The sequence below is a fragment of the Melospiza georgiana genome, chromosome 7, assembly GCF_028018845.1.
Source record: "Melospiza georgiana isolate bMelGeo1 chromosome 7, bMelGeo1.pri, whole genome shotgun sequence".
Classification (NCBI taxonomy): domain Eukaryota; kingdom Metazoa; phylum Chordata; class Aves; order Passeriformes; family Passerellidae; genus Melospiza; species Melospiza georgiana.
Window position 1 is genome coordinate 34,573,236 of NC_080436.1, and position 18,094 is coordinate 34,591,329.

The window sequence follows — 18,094 nt, forward strand, 5'->3', positions numbered from 1 at the left end:
TCTGTACAGTAGCTGCAGTATAACAGTTTTCACCAGGAGAGACACTAATTTGTCTTAAAATTCTGAGAAGCAGGAGAACTTCCAGGGGTCCTTTCAGAACTGTTGATGATGATGATGATGATGAAGCAAGGACAGATGCCAGCTGATGTTCAGAATCTTTATATGCAGATAGGAATAACCAATTTTATTTTGATCTTTAAGAAATCAAATCAATAATGCCCATGGACAAAAGAGACAGGTCACATAGAAAAATAATTTTCCTCCCGCTTTTTAAATTGGAAAACAACCAAATGCTGGAGAAGCATCTGAGGCAAGACAGAAAGCTGCAGTACTGCAAAGCAGTAGTTCCTTTTCCTGTTGGTATAGACTTTTTTAAAGAAAAAACAAACCAAACAAACATTTTATGAGGTGGAAATATTACAGTTTACTACTAAGTTCCATGTGTGCTTGTTTATGTGATCTTTTGGACAATTTTCCGTATTTGTATGCAAAAAGAGCCAAGCTCAGTGCTCCAACTATAGAAAGAGCAAAAAGCACATAGAGTGCTATTTCTGCCCCTTGGGATGTCAAATCCAATCCCAAAAAGCTCACGCTGTCAGCTGCTCCTGGAGTGGGGTCTGTTGGAGTCACTGAATGGGAAAACAATGAGGAAGGGTTAGTGCAGAGCCTGTTCCATGCAGCTGTGGCACTGCTGCTCCCTGCCTCCACCAGCCTTTAACTCCTCTCTTCAATACTCTGGCAGGAGCAGGGATTGATACAATTCTAGCTCAGAGTAAAGGCACAGCTGAGGCTGACAGTGCAATTCCTGATAGCACAGGTGAGTGTTCTCATTCCCAAACCCCCACCTAACACTGGTTGCTTTTCATTGTACTGCTTCAGTGGAGAAGACACAAATGACAAAAGAATTGGTATTTCCAAAGCCTTACCCAAAATGAGGATTTGTATAAAGTATTCATTTTTTTTTTTTAAAACAATCTTGTGGGAATATTGCATATGTGTGGTTTGGAAAACATCTTGGGCAGTTCTCTTGGAGTAAAGTCTAATGGAGTAACTTTTGCTACATTCTTAAGACAAGCATGTATTGAGGTGCTCTTGCACAAGGTTTGGTTGTTAGTCTGGTTTTGCATAGGGAACTGACATTAACTGCAGTCTTTAAAAAACTATTGCAGAAAATGGTGGTGTCTCTAAAAACCTTAGGATTCTAGAACTCTTTTGGGACTAGGATTAGATGCAAACACACAAGCACCATTTCTGCTGTGTCACTTACCTTCTGGCTCCTCTTCCAGACAGGGATGTGGGCCCGTGGCTGGGTCTGGAAAGCCATTGCAGTTTATGATCTGTGAGTAATACTTGGCTGAGGCCTTGGGGCGCCGTGGCAAGGCAGGGTCAGAGAAATTCACATGGTAGAGCCCAAACTTCTCCTCATAACCTGCTGCCCACTCCAGGTTGTCCATCAGTGACCACGCAGTGTAGCCCCGCAGATCGACACCATCGAGCACAACGGCTGCAGGCAGGAGCAGAGAGAAGAGAGAACAGGTCAGTGCTCACCCCTTGGCCAGCCAGGGAAGGAAGGTGCTCCAGAACACCCACACATGGCACCCAGCAGGTTCACTCAGTGCCCAGGACTGGACACTGCTTTTCTCTGCTCCAAGTCAGAACTTTTGTACAAGAAACAAAGGTTTAGGAATAGAGAAGAAAATCCATCAAAATGCAACCATTGCTTAAACAAGTGTTTGTGGGGCCTTTGCAAGGCAGTAAATGCCTGAACACCTGGCTGCTCTCAGTACATCAGAAAAGCAAACTGAAAAAGCCCTTTCCTGAAGTTGTTTGACCACTGCTGTAACTGAAACCAATTTGGGCATTGGGTTTATACTGTTGTTTTTTTAAATATTATGTTTTTAGACACAGCAGTAGTCAGACTAGAAGGAGTTTATCAGGTAGTTGTACCTCTCTCAGCAGGTGCAGCAAACCAAGTAACCTGAAGGATACCCCACTAAACCCAGGGTTTGTTCTCTTCCTTTAGATCATCTTTCCTGGCACATTTGTGACTATCTATGGGCAGTTTTTGGTAAACCCCAAGGCTCTTGGAAGTGGATTCAGTAAGCCCATGGGACTGTAACTTTCAAGTGTGGTAGCAGTGGTCTTTCAGCTCTTTACAAATTGCTTTATACACATCATTTTTGTGGCAAAGCCAGTGCTGCTCTCCAGAGCTTTGGCTGACCAGATGTCAATATTCACTCTCACCTTTCAGTGCCTCATTAATGTAGGTCCGGTAGTAATGCATTCTCCACGTGTCATTGAATTCAAAGGCTCCCCTTTCTGAGACCCCATTTTCGGTCACATAAATGGGAGGGTTGTTGTACTCTTCCTTTATCCACCTGAGGATCTTCCTGAACCCAAAGGGTGTCACCTTCAGCCAGAGGGAGCCGGAGCCCAGCCAGCTGCGGTCTGTCACTGTGGCCACGCCCCTGGGGAGGAGGACACTGCTCAGGGCCAGTCCCACTGCCAGGCAGCTCTGTGCCCACCAGCCTAAAAATCTCTTCTCATGTTTTCATTTACAATTACACTCTGTGCAAAGCAGCCATTGTGGCTGCCAATGGGATGTTGGTTCCAAATCTTTGCATGCTACAACACTGCTTCTGCTTTTCAAGGCATAATGCTTGAGCACACAAAACTGCCCTTGACATTACCTGCAGGAATGTAATGAGCCCGCTGTCCTAGAGGGTTAAGCTATTAGGGGCTGGGATGTACCAGCAAAGCAAAGTTATTTCCAATTTCATCTATTCCCTGTGGAAACATTTTGGAAAGGAGACAATTTCATCCCCACATGTGGTCACACCATTACCTGAATTCTCATTACAAAAACTAGTAAGCTCCTACTGTTTACTTTTTGAGGTTGAGAAATGAAATTAGTATCTAAATAAAACATCTTGACTTAATCTATACTTAACCATGAAGTGATTTAGCTATTTAGGCTTTGAACTTACATTTACCCAATGCAGTGAGGGACCTAAACCTGTTTAACACCAAATGGATCAGTATGCATAAACCAGGATAACACCTCACAGTTTAAACTGCAGATTGGAGGCAGGAAATATGATAAATACTGTTCATCACCTCATGTCTATAAGAAAAAGGCTGTTGCTGGACTTTTGTTAAAATAACAGCACCTCAGGTACTGCTTGGTTATATTATCCCTAGTATTGGTTTATAACAGCTTATAACACCTAAATTTTGCTATAAATTTACACTTGTCAGTTAACCCAGGCTCCAGCTGTGTAGATTTTACTTGAGCAATAATTTACATTCACCTCTTACCTATCAGAGTCATATGACATAACACCCTTAGGATAGTTTTGGTTGTATGTTAAAACTGTGGTATAATGATTTAGACCAAAGTAGTCATATGTGCCTTTAATTCTTTGTTTTTCACTCTCAGTAAATTCTGGAAGTCTGCAAGAGATAACAGAGAATACACTTTGCACACAATCCATGGGTAATGCTGGGATCTCTGGTACTAGCACCACAAACAGAAGGAGAGAAATTCCTTACTGGGAACTGGGAATGGAAAATGAGAAATGTAACTGAGAGGCACCAATGAGTTCAGTACATAGTTTTAAGAAAAGTTAAATTTACCACAAGCATCAGGTAAAGTACCGTGGCTAATGCAGGGCAGTTACTGTGTCACTGAGCCGGCAATTCATTACCCCAAAGATATATTAATCAATTTAGTTTGCAAGAGAGGTAAAGACAGGGAATAGATAAAGCCCCCCTGCCTAGATTGGAACTAAATGATCTTCAAGGTCCCTTCTAACACAAACCATTCTCTGATTCTCTGAAAATAGACACTAGAATTTTTCTGTGAGGATATAGTAAGATTTTTTACAGTAACATTGGAAAAGAATCATTGAAATGTATCATTTCTGTAAGAAAAGCATGATTCAGCACAGCCAGTGAAACAAAAGCAGGTGTGTGCCTGGGCACTTACCGGGACTTGCTCAGGCCCTGGGCCAGACTTCGTTCCCGAATCCTTCTTTTCATCACTTCATTATAATCACCATTTTTGAAAATGGGGTGAGCAAACCAACCTAGAAAAAACTAAATCAGAAGTTAAGGGAAGATAAATCATATATCAAAACTTGGGATTTAGCCATTCTTATGTGCTGCTTTATAGGTGATACTCAAATTTACAACAGGCACATGGAGATACAAGGAGATGCCCATATAACAGCAGTAAATTTAATAAGCTTTTGTCACTGCAACCATGTTTTGTCTCATTTCTGTTGCATTCTTGATCAGCCTCTCTAAGAGGGGGACACATTTCCTTGCAGTGATGCCTCTGCCTCACCATTTTACTTCAGTGAGATGCTGACCTGGGTTCTGGGCATGTCCAGCACCCAAGGGAGGGGGTGTCACCTGGAGCAGCAGGGAGAGCTGTGACCAGGGCTCTCTGTACCTGCATGAGCCGTCTGGCAGCTTCAACGTCCTCCTGGCTGTGTGGGTTGCGTGGTTCTGCCCAGTCAGAGTTGATGGTGATGGAGATGAGCCCTCCCTGCCTGGCCCTGAAGGTCTCGTTGTAGAGGTGCCAGGCCTCAGCGTGTGCCTTGATCAGGTTGTGCCCCACCACGTAGGGAGCGCGCCCTGGCCGGACCGAGATACCTGCAGGGACAGGGACAGCATGGGCAGTGGAGCAGCACCTCCCAGCCCCAGCAGGGCTGTTCCCAGGTTAGCACAACCCCAAGGCCAGCCCTGGGCTGGAATCAGTGCTAGGCAGAGGCAGCTGAAGGAGCAGCTGCCATGGGAAGAACCCTGCATTGCCCCCTCCTCCCTCTGGAGTGGGACATGGACTGCCAGCAACAGGCTGCTGCTGCCAGTTTGGAAAGCAGAAAGCTGTGTGTTCAGGTCAGCTCGCATCCCCTCTTTTGGTTCTACCCTGCTGCTGAGCTGGGTCTTCCTTCAGCCCTAAATCTTCTCTATAGTCCCTGGAGCTGGTCTGGAAATAAGGTCTGCTCCAGGCAGCAAGTGTAATCCAGACTTGGAGGTGACAGGCAGAGTAAAAGAAGGACCTGTTCAGCACACCACAGCAATCCAAACCCCATCTAACCACAGCACACCATTTTCCTTGTTCTACCTTTGCAAGCCCCAAGGAACTGCTCTGCTGCAGCATAAAACAGTTGTGCTGACAGTGCCATGAGGGCTCTGAGGCTATGCCCAGCAGTCTTACCTGGAGCAGCTGTGCCAGTGCCATAGCCAAGATAGGCAGTGTTGTAGGGTTCATTGAGAGTTATCCAAAATTTCACTTTATCCCCCAGCCTCTGGAAAAGGACCTCAGCATATTCCTTAAACCTCTGAACTATAGTCTCATTCTCCCACCCACCAACGTCCTGCAGTGCCTGTGGGAGGTCCCAGTGATAGAGAGTTACCTGTGGGGAAAGACAGGAGGACAAAGGACTCAACCAGCCAATCTCATAGTAACTCAGATTCATTTCTCACCACAAATAAACTGTGCTTTGACCTGCAGTTACCTGTTCCTAATGTAGTGATCACTCATGCCCCCAATAAAATACATTTTTGCCAGTTTCTTTAGGGACTGCCTAATGGTGAAGATGAAGCTTTTACCAAAAACCACCTTGTGACAGCCAGAACTCATCAGTGAAGAACTGCTGCACCTGCACCGACTCTCAGCTGAAATACAATCCACCAGAACACCTGTCTGGGCTGGTAAGGCTCAAAGTCACTAAACAGTGTTGAAGGAGCTGATTGATGCAGGGGTGAGGTCACTGTCCATTGTATGTGACAAATAATACTGACCAGTGGAGCTTCCTGACTCCCAGGAAAAAAATAAAGTTACATCCATCTCTAAGAAAGGGAAGAAGGAAGATCCTGGGAACTACATTACTCAGTCTCACCTCAGTGTCTGAAAGATTCCTGCATAGGTCCCTGTGGAATCTATTTCCAAGGTAAAGGGACAAGAAGGCCATTGGAAACAGCCAAAAGTAAGTTTACTGTGGTCCTTCTGGGTAGTAATTTCAACACATCCCTACATTCCAAGTTCATTTGCCTATGCAATACCCCATGTTTCTTCACAAAATGTAATTAAAACCCATGAAAAACAATTTCTGTGTGAATGAGGTTATGGATGGAAACACACACGTTGCTCTGAGCTCAGATTTGGGGTTTGGTATTTTTTAGTAACCTGAAAGTTACTGGGTGTAGTTACCTGAGGCACAATGTTGGCTGCCAGAAGGGCATCAATCAGCCTTTCATAGTAGTTCAGTCCCTTCTCATTGATGTACCTGGTGGTCCCATCTGGGAGAACACGGGACCAGGAGATGGAAAAGCGATAGTGAGACACCTTGAGGCTTTTCAGCATCTCCACATCCTCCTCAATCCTGTGGTAGCTGTCACAAGCTACATCTCCAGTCGCATCCTTGCCGATTCTCAAGGGAGTGTGGGCATATTTGTCCCAAATGCTAAGTCCTTTCCCATCTGCTCTCCATCCTCCTTCAATCTGTGATTGAAAATGCGAGAAGAATTATTAGCAAACCCAAATTTAGGTCTCAGCCAAGCGCAGAATTCAGCCTGTTATTCTGTCTGGTGCCATACAATAAATTAACTGTCCATAGATACTTCAGGAGTCCATCTCAGTTTCCTGACCTGGTAAGCTGCAGTTGCTACACTCCACAGGAAGTTCTCTGGAAACTCTCCATATAAAAATTCATCTTCCTTGGGCAGTGGGATGCCATTATTGCGGATGATTTCAGCATAGAACACAGCAGAGCGCTTTGGCGTCCTTGGCCTGTTGGGGTTGTCAAAATCAATCTGGTGCAATCCAAACCTTGGACCATAACCATCCACCCATTCAAAGTTATCCATCAGAGACCAAGCGTTGTATCCTTTCAGATTAACACCGTCTACCTTGTAAGCTGAAAGACCAGAAAAAAAACCAGAGGAGCATCAGCGCCATAATCGCACGTTAAATGAACCCTAAGGAATTCACATGCAAGCACATACAGGCTGCTAGTTTCATACAGGTGGCACTGGTCAAATAGATCATTGAGAGAATCTTCATAGCTTCATAGGAAACAGAGTACACCCATGCAAAGGAGATCATAAAATCAAACACTATGTCTATTTGAGTTCAGACTATTTAAAGACCGATATCAATCACTTTTTAAAAGTACTCTTCAGAGGAATTAAGTAACCAGAAATCTAGAGAGGAGACACACAACACCAGAACAAAACACAGAACAAAAGCAAATTCTGGTACCTTTTAAAGCTTCATCAATGTACGTTTTGTGGTAAAATATCCTGGCATTGTCATCAACATCTGATGCGGCCTTTTTCCCCACGCCATTCTCAATGATATAGATTGGGGGGTTTCCATATTCCTCTTTGATCCAGTTCAGTACCCTCCTCAGACCCCAGGCCACAGGCCGATGGTCAGGGAGAGCTGAGGACGGCCAGGAGCTGTCAACTGTTACTGAAACTTCCTGGTCATACTCATAAGAGAAGGGCGTGAGACGTGTTGTGGAATGGCTCACAATTTTGGTGGAGTAGGTGTTGAAGCAGAAGACGTCTGCCGTGCCCCGGATGTATTCGCGCTCCTCCGCTGTGAAGACCGGCAGGCGCGACGACGGCAGGTTCTGGAGCTCGCTCCTGTTCCCAACTTTCCACTTCATGACCTCGGGGTAGTCCCCGTTTTTGAAAATCGGGTGTGTGAACCAACCCACCAAAAACTGCAGGTACCTGTCAGCAGCTTCAATGTCCCTGGGGTCACTCGGTGTCTTTGGCTCACCCCAGCTAATGAAGGGGCACAGGGCAATGACCCCTCCCTGACTCGCTCTGTATTTGGCATCGTAGGTGTGGTAGACCCTGGCATGAGCCTTCAGTAAGATGTGGGCAACCCTGTAGGGAGCGCTGCCAGGCTCCTTGACATTGGGTGGGAACAAGCCTTCGCCGTAGCTCAGCTGGGCAATGATGTTGGGTTCATTGATGGTAATCCAGAACTTCACCCTGTCCCCAAAGGTCTGGAAACAGAAGTCTGCAAAGCTGTCAAACAGGTCAATCAGCTCAGTGCTCTCCCAGCCACCAATGTCCTGGAGAGCTTGTGGTAGGTCCCAGTGGTAGAGAGTGACAATTGGAGTGATGTTGTTTGCAATCAGTCCGTCAATGAGACTGTTATAGTATGCAACTCCATGGCTGTTGATCGAGTTGTTCCTTCCAGTGGGGAAAATTCGAGGCCAGGACAGGGAAAAGCGATAGTTCTTTACCCCTAAGGCTCTCAGCATGTAAATATCTTCCTCCACCTTGTGGTAGCTATCACAAGCTATATCTCCATTTTCGTTATTGTTTACATTCCCTGGGACATGGGTGAAGGTATCCCAAATGCTGGGGCCTTTGCCATCAGCATCCCAACCTCCCTCTATCTGGTAGGCAGAGGAAGACACACCCCATGTAAAATCCTCTGGGAAGGTCCCATAGAAATACATGTCTCTTTCAAAGGCAGTCTGGGATGAAAACTTCTGCCAGACAACCTTTGCCTTGGAGGGAACTTCTGATGCTGGTAAACTTGGCAGCTTCGCTGGCACAGGTCGGTCAAACACCACTGGTGCAGATCTGCTCAAGGCTTGGGATGGAAAACCATTTTTTTCAATAACTCTGGAATAGAAGTAAGCAGATGCCTTGGGAGTCCTTGGTCTGTTGCTATCTTCAAAGTTGACGTGATGCAGCCCAAATTTTAGGCTGTATCCTGCTGGGCCTTCAAAGCCATCAAGCAGGGATCGAGCAATGTAGGACCGGACATCAACAGCGTCCAGTTTCACCGCTGCCACAGAAACAAAACACTGTTAATTACCCACCTGAATATTTCCTGAACACAGCTCAGCACTACAGAAGCACCACAGCCAAGGAGAGGTGTGACAAGCCAAGCAGTTACAAATGGTTTTAAAGGCTAAAACAACTTCCTAACAATTAGGAATATCTGGTAGGAAAAGCAGCCAGCACGGTAATAGGAGCTGGTGAAATGATTAGAATGTGTGAGAAAAGAAGTATTTGTCAAGAGATATCTGAGGACAGGACACTTGTGCCTCTGGTATCCCTTCCCCTTTGCTCTTGTTTTCAAGCAGATTTCATCAATTTAGGTGTATGGTTCACTTTTAGATTTAACACAGTAATTAAACTGAAACATTGATTTTGAATCAGGTATTTAGTGCTTGCCCATATTCCCTGAGCACAGACAGCTTCTTTTAGCTGAACTGTGTACCCAATACCAGCAGAGGCAAGTCTAGCATCCCTCCTCACATTGCTTACAAAAAAGCACTAAATCTCTCTTATTCAAAAAAAGTTCCCTCCCATGTGCAGTCCATCCTCTTCTGCTGAGGCCTGACAGCAACACTAAATTGTGTTTTCTGTAGCTCATTCAGCACTTCTAGCAGTATGTTGAGATCTAGGTCAAGCAGATCAAATGCTGTACACACTGATCACCAACATATTTATTACAGCATATTTAATGTTTTCCTGACAGTATTGTTTAGCCTATCTAGAGAGCATCAGTCAAATTTCTATTTGAAATCTCAGCTCTCTATGCTAGTACAGAACTTGCCACTAACACTATTTTTATGTCAAAAGGTACACATCTTGCAAAGATACAAGCATAACTTGAACATTCTACAAGCCTAACCTAAACATTCTCAAAATGATTGAGGTAGAAATGTTAGGAAGACATTTCCAGTCTGAAGTGGTTGCTGCCATGTAGGTTTGATTAATGGGAAAGGCAGCTCAGCCCCAGTTTATGAGAGGTCTACAGGCAAAAGCCTTTAGGCCAGTCATCTCCAAGAGAACTGGAGTGTATGAACAGTGTCCTCACAGAGAGACTGAACTTAGGGTCCAGGCTACATTAATCCATATATAAAAAAATGCATTCCAATATCTAAATAGAATGGAGAGCTCCATATCTGCACACCAGACAGGCTTAAGCATATAAAGTCACACTGATTACCTACACAACAGGAGGCTGGCCTAACATCACTGTGCAAGTGGTGATGTTTTAAAGTTAACCACCATGGAAGGGCTAAAGTAACCACTTGCCATGATTAAAATAAAATAAAATTATTTGGTTTCTCCATACCTTTCAGGGCCTCATCGATGTAGCGTCGGAAATAATCCACTCGCAGAGTGTCATTGAGGAGATCCCCGGTGTCTCCTGTGGGCACACCATTCCCTGCTATGTATATTGGGATCTTTGACCCTGTGTATTCCTGGGATACAAACTTCAGCAGCCTTCTTAATCCCCAAGGGACCACATGGACCCAGGAAGAGGCAGCCTGTGGCCAGGAAGGATCTACATGCAAGGAGAAGTTCCCAATGCTCTCGTAGCCCGCTGTGCACATCCCGTTAGTGCCGGCACTGACCAGGCGGGCAGTGTAATGGGAAAGGCCAAAGAAATCTGCAGTCCCTTTCACCAAGGACTTCTCCTCCTCTGTAAACACAGGCAGTTGTGCAACTGTTGTGGAGCACTGCTGGTTCACTTCCTGGATCTGAGCCTTCAGGACATCTGGGTAATCACCATTAACAAATATGGGGTGAGCAAACCAGCCAAGCATGAACTGCAGGTACCTCTCAGATGCCCTCACGTCCTCGGAGCTGCCCGGAGTCTTGGGTTCAGCCCAGTCTGAGTTCAGCACCAGCCCCACCTTTCCCAGTTGCTGAGAACGGTATTTGTCATTATACAGGTGCCAGACCCTGGCATGAGCCTTGAGAATTGTGTGAGCAACCTGGCAAGCAGAAAGCAGAGGAAAACGTGTCACACTGCATTGCACAAAAACTCTTAAGCATTGGGTTTATTTATTGCCATGTGAAAATGTCCTCTCCATCCAAAAGAAAACACCTTGACAAAACTAATGATAGACAAGGGAGTGTAGTAAGTTTTGGAAAAAGCAAAAGAATCTGACTATCCATCCATATCAGTCTAGAATAGAAAAATAAAATAACACCAGGCCTCTGTTAACAAACCCATTTTTAACAAGTATTGTAAATTCAGCAATCAAATAGTTGTCTCAGAGGCGACATTACATTTGAACATAGTTAAAGCACAGAACCATCATGGAAAACAACCCAACAACAGTAGCTGCAGGATCCTAATTATTCCTGTGCCCCTACCTTGTAAGATGCTGCTCCTGGGTCAGTGATTCCTGGAGGATGCTCTCCGGTGCCATAGCCAGCGTAGCTGATAACCCAGGGCTCGTGGAACGTAACCCAGAGCTTGACCCGATCCCCAAATGTGGAAAAGCAGAAATCTGCATAGCTCACAAAAGCATCGATGGTGCTTTCATTCTGCCAGCCACCAAGAGCCTGCAGAGCCTGGGGCAGGTCCCAGTGGAACAGAGTCACCATGGGCTCAATGTTAGAGTCCACCAAGCGGTCAATTAAGCGGTTGTAATAATCAACCCCCTTGGAACTGATGGTCTTGTTGCTGCCAGCAGGGAAAATTCTAGACCAGGATACAGAAAATTTGTACAGCTGGGGGTGAAGACCCCTAAGCAGGTAAATGTCATAGCTGGTTTTATAATAGCTGTCACATGCCACGTCTGCTGTTTGGTTCATTTGGACATGGCCCCCATGGCCAAACTGGTCCCAGATGCTCTCTCCTTTCCCATCCTCTGCCCAAGCTCCTTCAATGTTAAAGGCACCTGTGGATACGCCCCAGAGGAACCCACTTGGGAAAACATCTTGCAGGAAAGAATCCCTCTCTGATTCAGGCTGTTGAGCAAACATTTCCCAGACTGTTTGATAGGAGGACCGAGGGGCAAGAACAGCATCTGGCTTTTCCTGTAGAGTATTTGTTTCACTGCAAATATAATGAATAGAAGTTAAAATCTCCAAGGAGGATGTCAGTGCCATAAAACTTGCAAACATGGAGTATAAAGGAAGTTTGCTTCCCATTCAGGTCACATAAGCCATTTATAGTTCCTCTGACATCTGACCAATCTAGCACTGCTCTCTCCCAGCTGGGACATGAAGATGAGGGCAGTGGGTAACTGCAAAGCAGCTCTTTGCATGTAGAGTCTCATCATCCATTAGTTAGGTCAGAGGTGCAAACAAAATCCCTGCAGAAAGCAGCAATCTCCCATGCTATAACTGCTTCATGAGTTTCCTGCCATTGTAATCCTTAGCATCTCCCTGCACCATGAGATCTCCCACATTTCTATAAGCTCAAGTGGCTTCTCCCCTGGGAAAACCTCTGGATGTGTTTATTTATAACCATTTTGCTCTTGAAAAAAGCAGAAGGCTTGAAAAATGTACTTGTTACTACTGGCTTGAAGGTGCAATTTGGGTAACCAAGGATGAGAGAGTGGAAGAGGATTACATTATAGGATTAGAGGATTGCAAGTAATTGGAACAGACTGGGCTCAGCAGAAAAACAGCCCTTTGCAGCCCTTTCAGCAGCTAACAGCAGACATTACCACTAAAACATCCTGTCTCTGCCTGCACATAGGTTCCTAGAGGAAGCTGTTTTAGTACTGTATCCTATTACAGTAATGTATGGTGCTACAGCATTTTTATAGTACCTTAAAACATGAGGTAAGTAGTCCAAGAATTCATTAACGTCACACCCAATCATACGTGCTTCTTCTTTATTAATTGCTGCAAACAAACAAATGGTAAGTAATGGATACAGTCTTAGATGCCATAGACTGCACAACACTATTTGTAACAAAGGATTATATCTTGAAAGAAGTTTTTCCTAATATCCAACCTAAACTTCTCTTTCTGCAATTTGAGGCTGATGAAAAGATCTGGAAAAGATTTCCTGCTTCCCCTCCCTCAACACTCACCATCCATCCTTAATTTTCCAAAAACACTATATAAAACTCTTATTTCATCTAATAGCAGCAGCCTAAATTGGATGATTTTTAATTTCTTCTACAAGTTAATTGTAGAGGAAAATTAAGTTTGAATTTGCTCTTCCTGCAGATCTTAACTAAAAAACTCTTCCTATTCAAACATCACTCACCTGTGGCGATGGCAGCTACTGGTATGAAAGGATGCTCTTCCATGGAGGCACAGTCAAGGACCTTTAAACTAAAAACCAAGATATCTTTGTCCTTCCAAACACTCTGCAAACCAGAAATTAGAAAGTAGTATGAAGAGAAGCACCAGCCAGCTAGTAAAACCCTGTCTTGGCATTTTTTACATTTTAAATGGGCAGCTCCTTATCCTGCTACCCAGATGCTGGATGACTCTTTCCTTATGAATTTCAAGAATGCAGTTCACTGCCAGAGATTTTATATTGGTTATAATAGGTACCAGCCTACAGCATCACTGATGTTGGTGCTGCCAGATCTGATCCTTAAATAAACTCCCCCTCAGTAGCATTTCTGGCACCTGATGATTTTTACTCCTGCTGATGAGGAATGTGAAGTTTGGTAGCACTGCTGTAGAGCTCAAGCTAGAGTTTAATATCTTTCAGTACTTAGGTATTGGTCTAACAGCTTAGTTATCAAACACTTAGCATGTGAGAGAGGTTGTTCAGTCCCAGATAAAAGAATTTTGCCATTCTAATTGTTAATGCATCAATAATAAGCATTGACCGAGATGATGCTTTCCAGCATTTTCCAATAACAGTTTTTAAGTCAGAATAACAACAGAGAAATGAGCACTTTGCAGCTGCTTCCTAATGTGGCTGCTGCCTGAGTTTTCACAGAAAATCAGAACTCTTTAGACATGCATCACAGCACATGAAATTCTGCACCTATTTATGGTCTGTTGTTTGCTGCTATCATTTTAACCCTGTGCATAACTTTACCTGGAATTCACTCATTTTCTTGTAAAAATCTATTTCATTTCCACAGTGATACTGAAGGTTAAGAGACACAAAGTCTACTGAATCCTGGAAAAAAGAAAAGGAAAATAATCATGCTGGAGAAAAATTATATATTTTTAATTATTACATTAAAAATACATAAAACTGTATAAGGTTTGATAAAGACATATTGCTGGAGCAAGAAGCCATACAGCTGTATGGGAGCACTGGACAATACAGAGAGCACAAACTGGAAACTGTATGGGAAGATGTGCTTTGTATGTCTCCTTCTAAACATACAACTTAAACAACTACGTTAAACTCTATTTTGTTAATTTAAAATTAATGATTTACAGGTAATTTCTTTATGTCTGTTTATGATTTATCAGAGAAACCTTTATAACTATGCGATTCAGGTATATAACCTCATATAACCCTTGGCTGAAAGTCCACTTCAGAAATCTTTAATCATTCTATAGCACAGGTATGGAATGATTAAATTATCCCACTAGCAGCCATCAACCTCAAGGGAACAGATGGCAATCTCTTGTTAAACCAGGTGATGAAGTTGGAATAAAACAGATAAGCTTTTAGTTTGTTTTTCAGTCCAAGGTTCTCTTCTATCCAGTCAGCTCATCTTTGCTCTCCCTACAAACCACACCTTGCTTAAATCCTACAACATTGCTTGATCTGGTTCTAAGTTTTGAAGGATTATGAATACAGCAGAAAACCCTGCACTGCCATGCATACATTATAACCTACATCAACATCCTCTGGGTGAGGACAGCTATGAACAGGGACCTGGATCTTTAAGAAAGAATGTCATTGCCTTTGCAGAGATTACATTCTCCTTGTGTTGTGCCATCCCTGTGCAACTACATCACTGTACTTTCAGCACAGCTCAGTCTAGATTTTACCATAATCAGCAGATATTTTAAATAGCAGCTAATTAGGATAATGTATCCATATCTTTGGTGGTGCACTAAGTACCCCTGCAGGGGGTAACAGGAACACTTTCTGCAGACACCTTGTCACTTAGCAAGTATATTGCTGACATTGCCAATTAGGAGAGCAAATTTGTCTCCATGTAGCTTAATCAGTGCCTACCAGCCAAGAAAGGATGCTGAAACAATTCTTAAATAATTGATTTCACATAATCAGACTAATCAAATAATTAAAGCTTACAAACTAGTCAACCTGCTAAAATCTTATTTGACTTGCAACAAGTCATTTGATCCCATACATAAAACCAAAGCTAGATCAAGGCAAATTTATATAATTTTAGAAATATTCCCTTAATGAGGAAATATTATGAGCTACCTGAAGAGAAACTGAAAGCAATTCTGATGAAGCACTGTCCAAGACATCATCCATTTCCAAAGCAATGGACAGCTTTCCACCTTGAGAAAGAAAGAGGCAGTCTGTTGATAACATATTAAGGACAAATAAAAATTTCAGTTTACTGCAGTTATTTTAAAACCAGTTTTAAACTGTTGAAACTGTGGAACACCAGGCACTGCTCCAGGTAGTTGATTTCAGGATACCCTTTGTGATTTCAATGGAGAACTGAAGAAGGTAGAAATTCAAAGGTACCATTCAAAGAGCCTTTGTAAACAAAATGCCCTTCTACTCCCTGCATAAGTAATATCTTTACTAATTTTCATGCCTTTGTGACGGTTCTACAATTTTATTTTTTTTAATCCATTCTATGCTGAATGTTTTTGAGATGTTGGAATAGACAGGAAGTTGGAGGGACAGGAGATGCAGGAGGGATGTGGGGAACTTTTAAGGGCTATCACCAGATAGCGTGAACTGTACAACAAAGTATTCCTGACAAATGCAAGAATTAAAAATTAATAAACTAATTAAAAATTTGGGAGAAGAAATAGTGACTCAGCCAGCTCTACTGGTTGTCTGTCTGGGAGAGAAAAGACCAAAGAAGGCAGACCCAAGGAGGTATTTGCTTGGAACATCCCAGCCACCCATCATGGAAGAGGTGTAATTCTGTTGCTCTGTGTAACACAGGTAGGTTTGGGATTTAATTACTGCAAACCCCAGTGTCTGCAATGAGGAAAGCCAAACAAAGGGCATTGCAGACTTCCTCACAGTTAGACTTTCTGTGCCTTGTTTTTTCAAAGTTTCAGGTACATTTCAGAAAAGTTTTGGTCTTTCCTCTGTGGGTAGGAAGAGGCACACAAAAATATCTACATAGAGACTGCATGTAGCAGTTGCCATTTAATGCAACCACAAAATATTAGCGAGTCATACAGAAAAACCCTGCTCTCCTTACCTGCTGGTGACACTTGCTCATGGAGCATGGAGTAAAATGCTTTGTGAGCAGCAGCCACGGCCTGGACTCGCTCCTGGGGCTCAGTGTAGGGCAGGCTCTGCAGGACCTGCGGCAGGTCACTGAAGGAGAGCCACACATCCACCAGGTCCCCGAAGGCACGGAAGCTGAAATCCGCGTACTCCACAAAGAGCTCGGGAAAAGGCCTGGCGGTGCTCAGGGCGGGGACGGGCCCGCGGTGCAGCAGCAGCACGGCCCTGAGCCCCGCGGCAGCCACGGCCTCCAGCAGGCGGCGGTAGCAGCGCAGCCGGGCTCCGTCCGCAGCCAGGGCACTGCCCCCGGGAAGGACGCGGCCCCACGGCAGGGACAGCCCGCAGTGCGTCACCCCCCGCGCACGGAGCCGCCGCAGGTACCGGGGCAGCTCGGCACCCATCGCATCTGCCTGGCACAGGGGAGCCTGGGATTCAGGGCCCTGCTCCTGCACGCCCCATCTCTCTGCCAGATCCCCGGGGAGAGGCCCAGCAATGGTGATAAAATTCTGAGCCAATTCCCCATCTATGCCAAGGCTGAGAGAAACCAACAGAAAGAGGATGACTGCCTTACAAATCAGGTCCATTTCTGAACCTTGCTTCAAAAACAACTACTCCACACTACTTATACACCAGTAGAAGTAATATTTAACTGAAATTATCTGTTCCATAGATAAATGTTCTCTGAATTAGCTGACGCTGAAATAACAGACCAGGACTCTCACTGTAGATAAAAAAAACATAGATGAGCAAAAAATCACTTTCAATCAGGTGGAGAAAGGTCATGTGAAAACATTTTCTGAGATGCTAAGCATCTCAGAAACATAATGTTTCCCTTTATGTTTAAATATCAGTTGACATTCCTCCCATTTAGAGGAAGATGAAATAAATAGATAAACTTTCCCTCTCTTTTTGGCCTTTTCAGCTTTCAAAGAATCCCAGCACAGCTCTGGATGCAAAACCCAACAAAAGCAGTGTTATCTGCATGGCTGGGGCTGGGTTCACCAGCTCAGATCATGCAGGGCAGCAGGAGGCATGTTTGTGCTCTGATCCTGGGTGGATAAATGAAATGTGAGGGATAAATGAAATGTGAGATGTGGCACCTCACCCAGCTGGAAAGGTGACTCTGATATGAATTCAGGCAGCAGCAAGTATGTGGTTCCTCCAACCCAAAAATATCCAGGAATTTTAGTCTCAATTTTTTGCTTTTCCATGTCTAGCTCAGCTCTTCTACATTCCAGTACAGCAGAACTGAAGGAGTGAGAACAGTTTTAAGCCAATTAAACACAAAATTCTACATACCTATGAAATGTTGGTTCTATCTCAGAGTTAATTTCTTTTAATAACGAAAATTTTGTCTAAAGCTTATCTTCAATCATCTAGGCAAGTTATTGCTGCCAAGCAATATTATTTTTAAGTTACAGTACTTTGACTCTATTTGATTCGCAGATTATTTTTCAGGATGTCCTACAGAACTCACTACAACATTGTGCTGAGTGCTCTGAACAAGTTCCCTCCACTCTGATGTCTGAATAGCAAGTTTAAAAATTAACTTTACAGCACCACCTGGTGCTTACTTTTCAGTAGAGCTGCATTAACTCAGAGAAAACACCTCGCAGCCTACAGAATTGGGGAAAGAAGCAGAAAAAAATACTTTCTCCTACATGAAGAGCATTTATTTTCAAACTAAGATGGAGAGGAGGGGAGGGGGAAACATAATGAAGGCCAAACATCTTCCTATTGTTATTTTGAAAGTAAAGGAACAATATAGAATAACATGAAAGTATTGTTGCAGGTGGGTGGCTATTTTTAATGAAATGTAGAATTTGCCAAAATGTGGTTTATGAAAGAAATGAGTGGAGAAGTAGTAGTGCCCAGTGATGGGGTAGTGCTGATGACAAATATTTATTATTCCCTCTACTCCTTAAATAGAACTGTTATTTTTAATGACATGCTTAGTTAGACCAAGTGTAA

General features: G+C 43.7%; 1 protein-coding gene across 1 annotated transcript; it reads right to left on the bottom strand.

Annotated features, from left to right (window-relative positions):
• Positions 1–417: 417 nt before the first annotated feature.
• LCT (lactase) lies at positions 418–16,707 on the bottom strand. The gene is made up of 17 exons (XM_058028515.1): positions 16,095–16,707; positions 15,125–15,204; positions 13,808–13,891; positions 13,016–13,118; positions 12,570–12,645; positions 11,161–11,848; positions 10,130–10,775; positions 7,271–8,827; positions 6,658–6,926; positions 6,221–6,511; positions 5,225–5,423; positions 4,457–4,659; positions 3,989–4,098; positions 3,319–3,453; positions 2,245–2,468; positions 1,268–1,504; positions 418–629 (listed from the first exon to the last, which is right to left on the bottom strand). The coding sequence occupies exons 1-17, from the start codon at positions 16,705–16,707 to the stop codon at positions 418–420; spliced, it is 5,727 nt and encodes a 1,908-aa protein (XP_057884498.1).
• Positions 16,708–18,094: the final 1,387 nt, after the last annotated feature.

Coding starts and splice junctions, on each gene's coding strand:
- LCT (XM_058028515.1), bottom strand. CDS start 16,707: ATGGACCTGATTTGTAAGGCAGTCATCCTCTTTCTGTTGGTTTCTCTC. Junction 13,892..15,124: donor TGCTTTCAGTTTCTCTTCAG/GTAGCTCATAAT, acceptor TCTTTTTTCCAG/GATTCAGTAGACTTTGTGTC. Junction 4,099..4,456: donor CTGCCAGACGGCTCATGCAG/GTACAGAGAGCC, acceptor CTTCTGATTTAG/TTTTTTCTAGGTTGGTTTGC.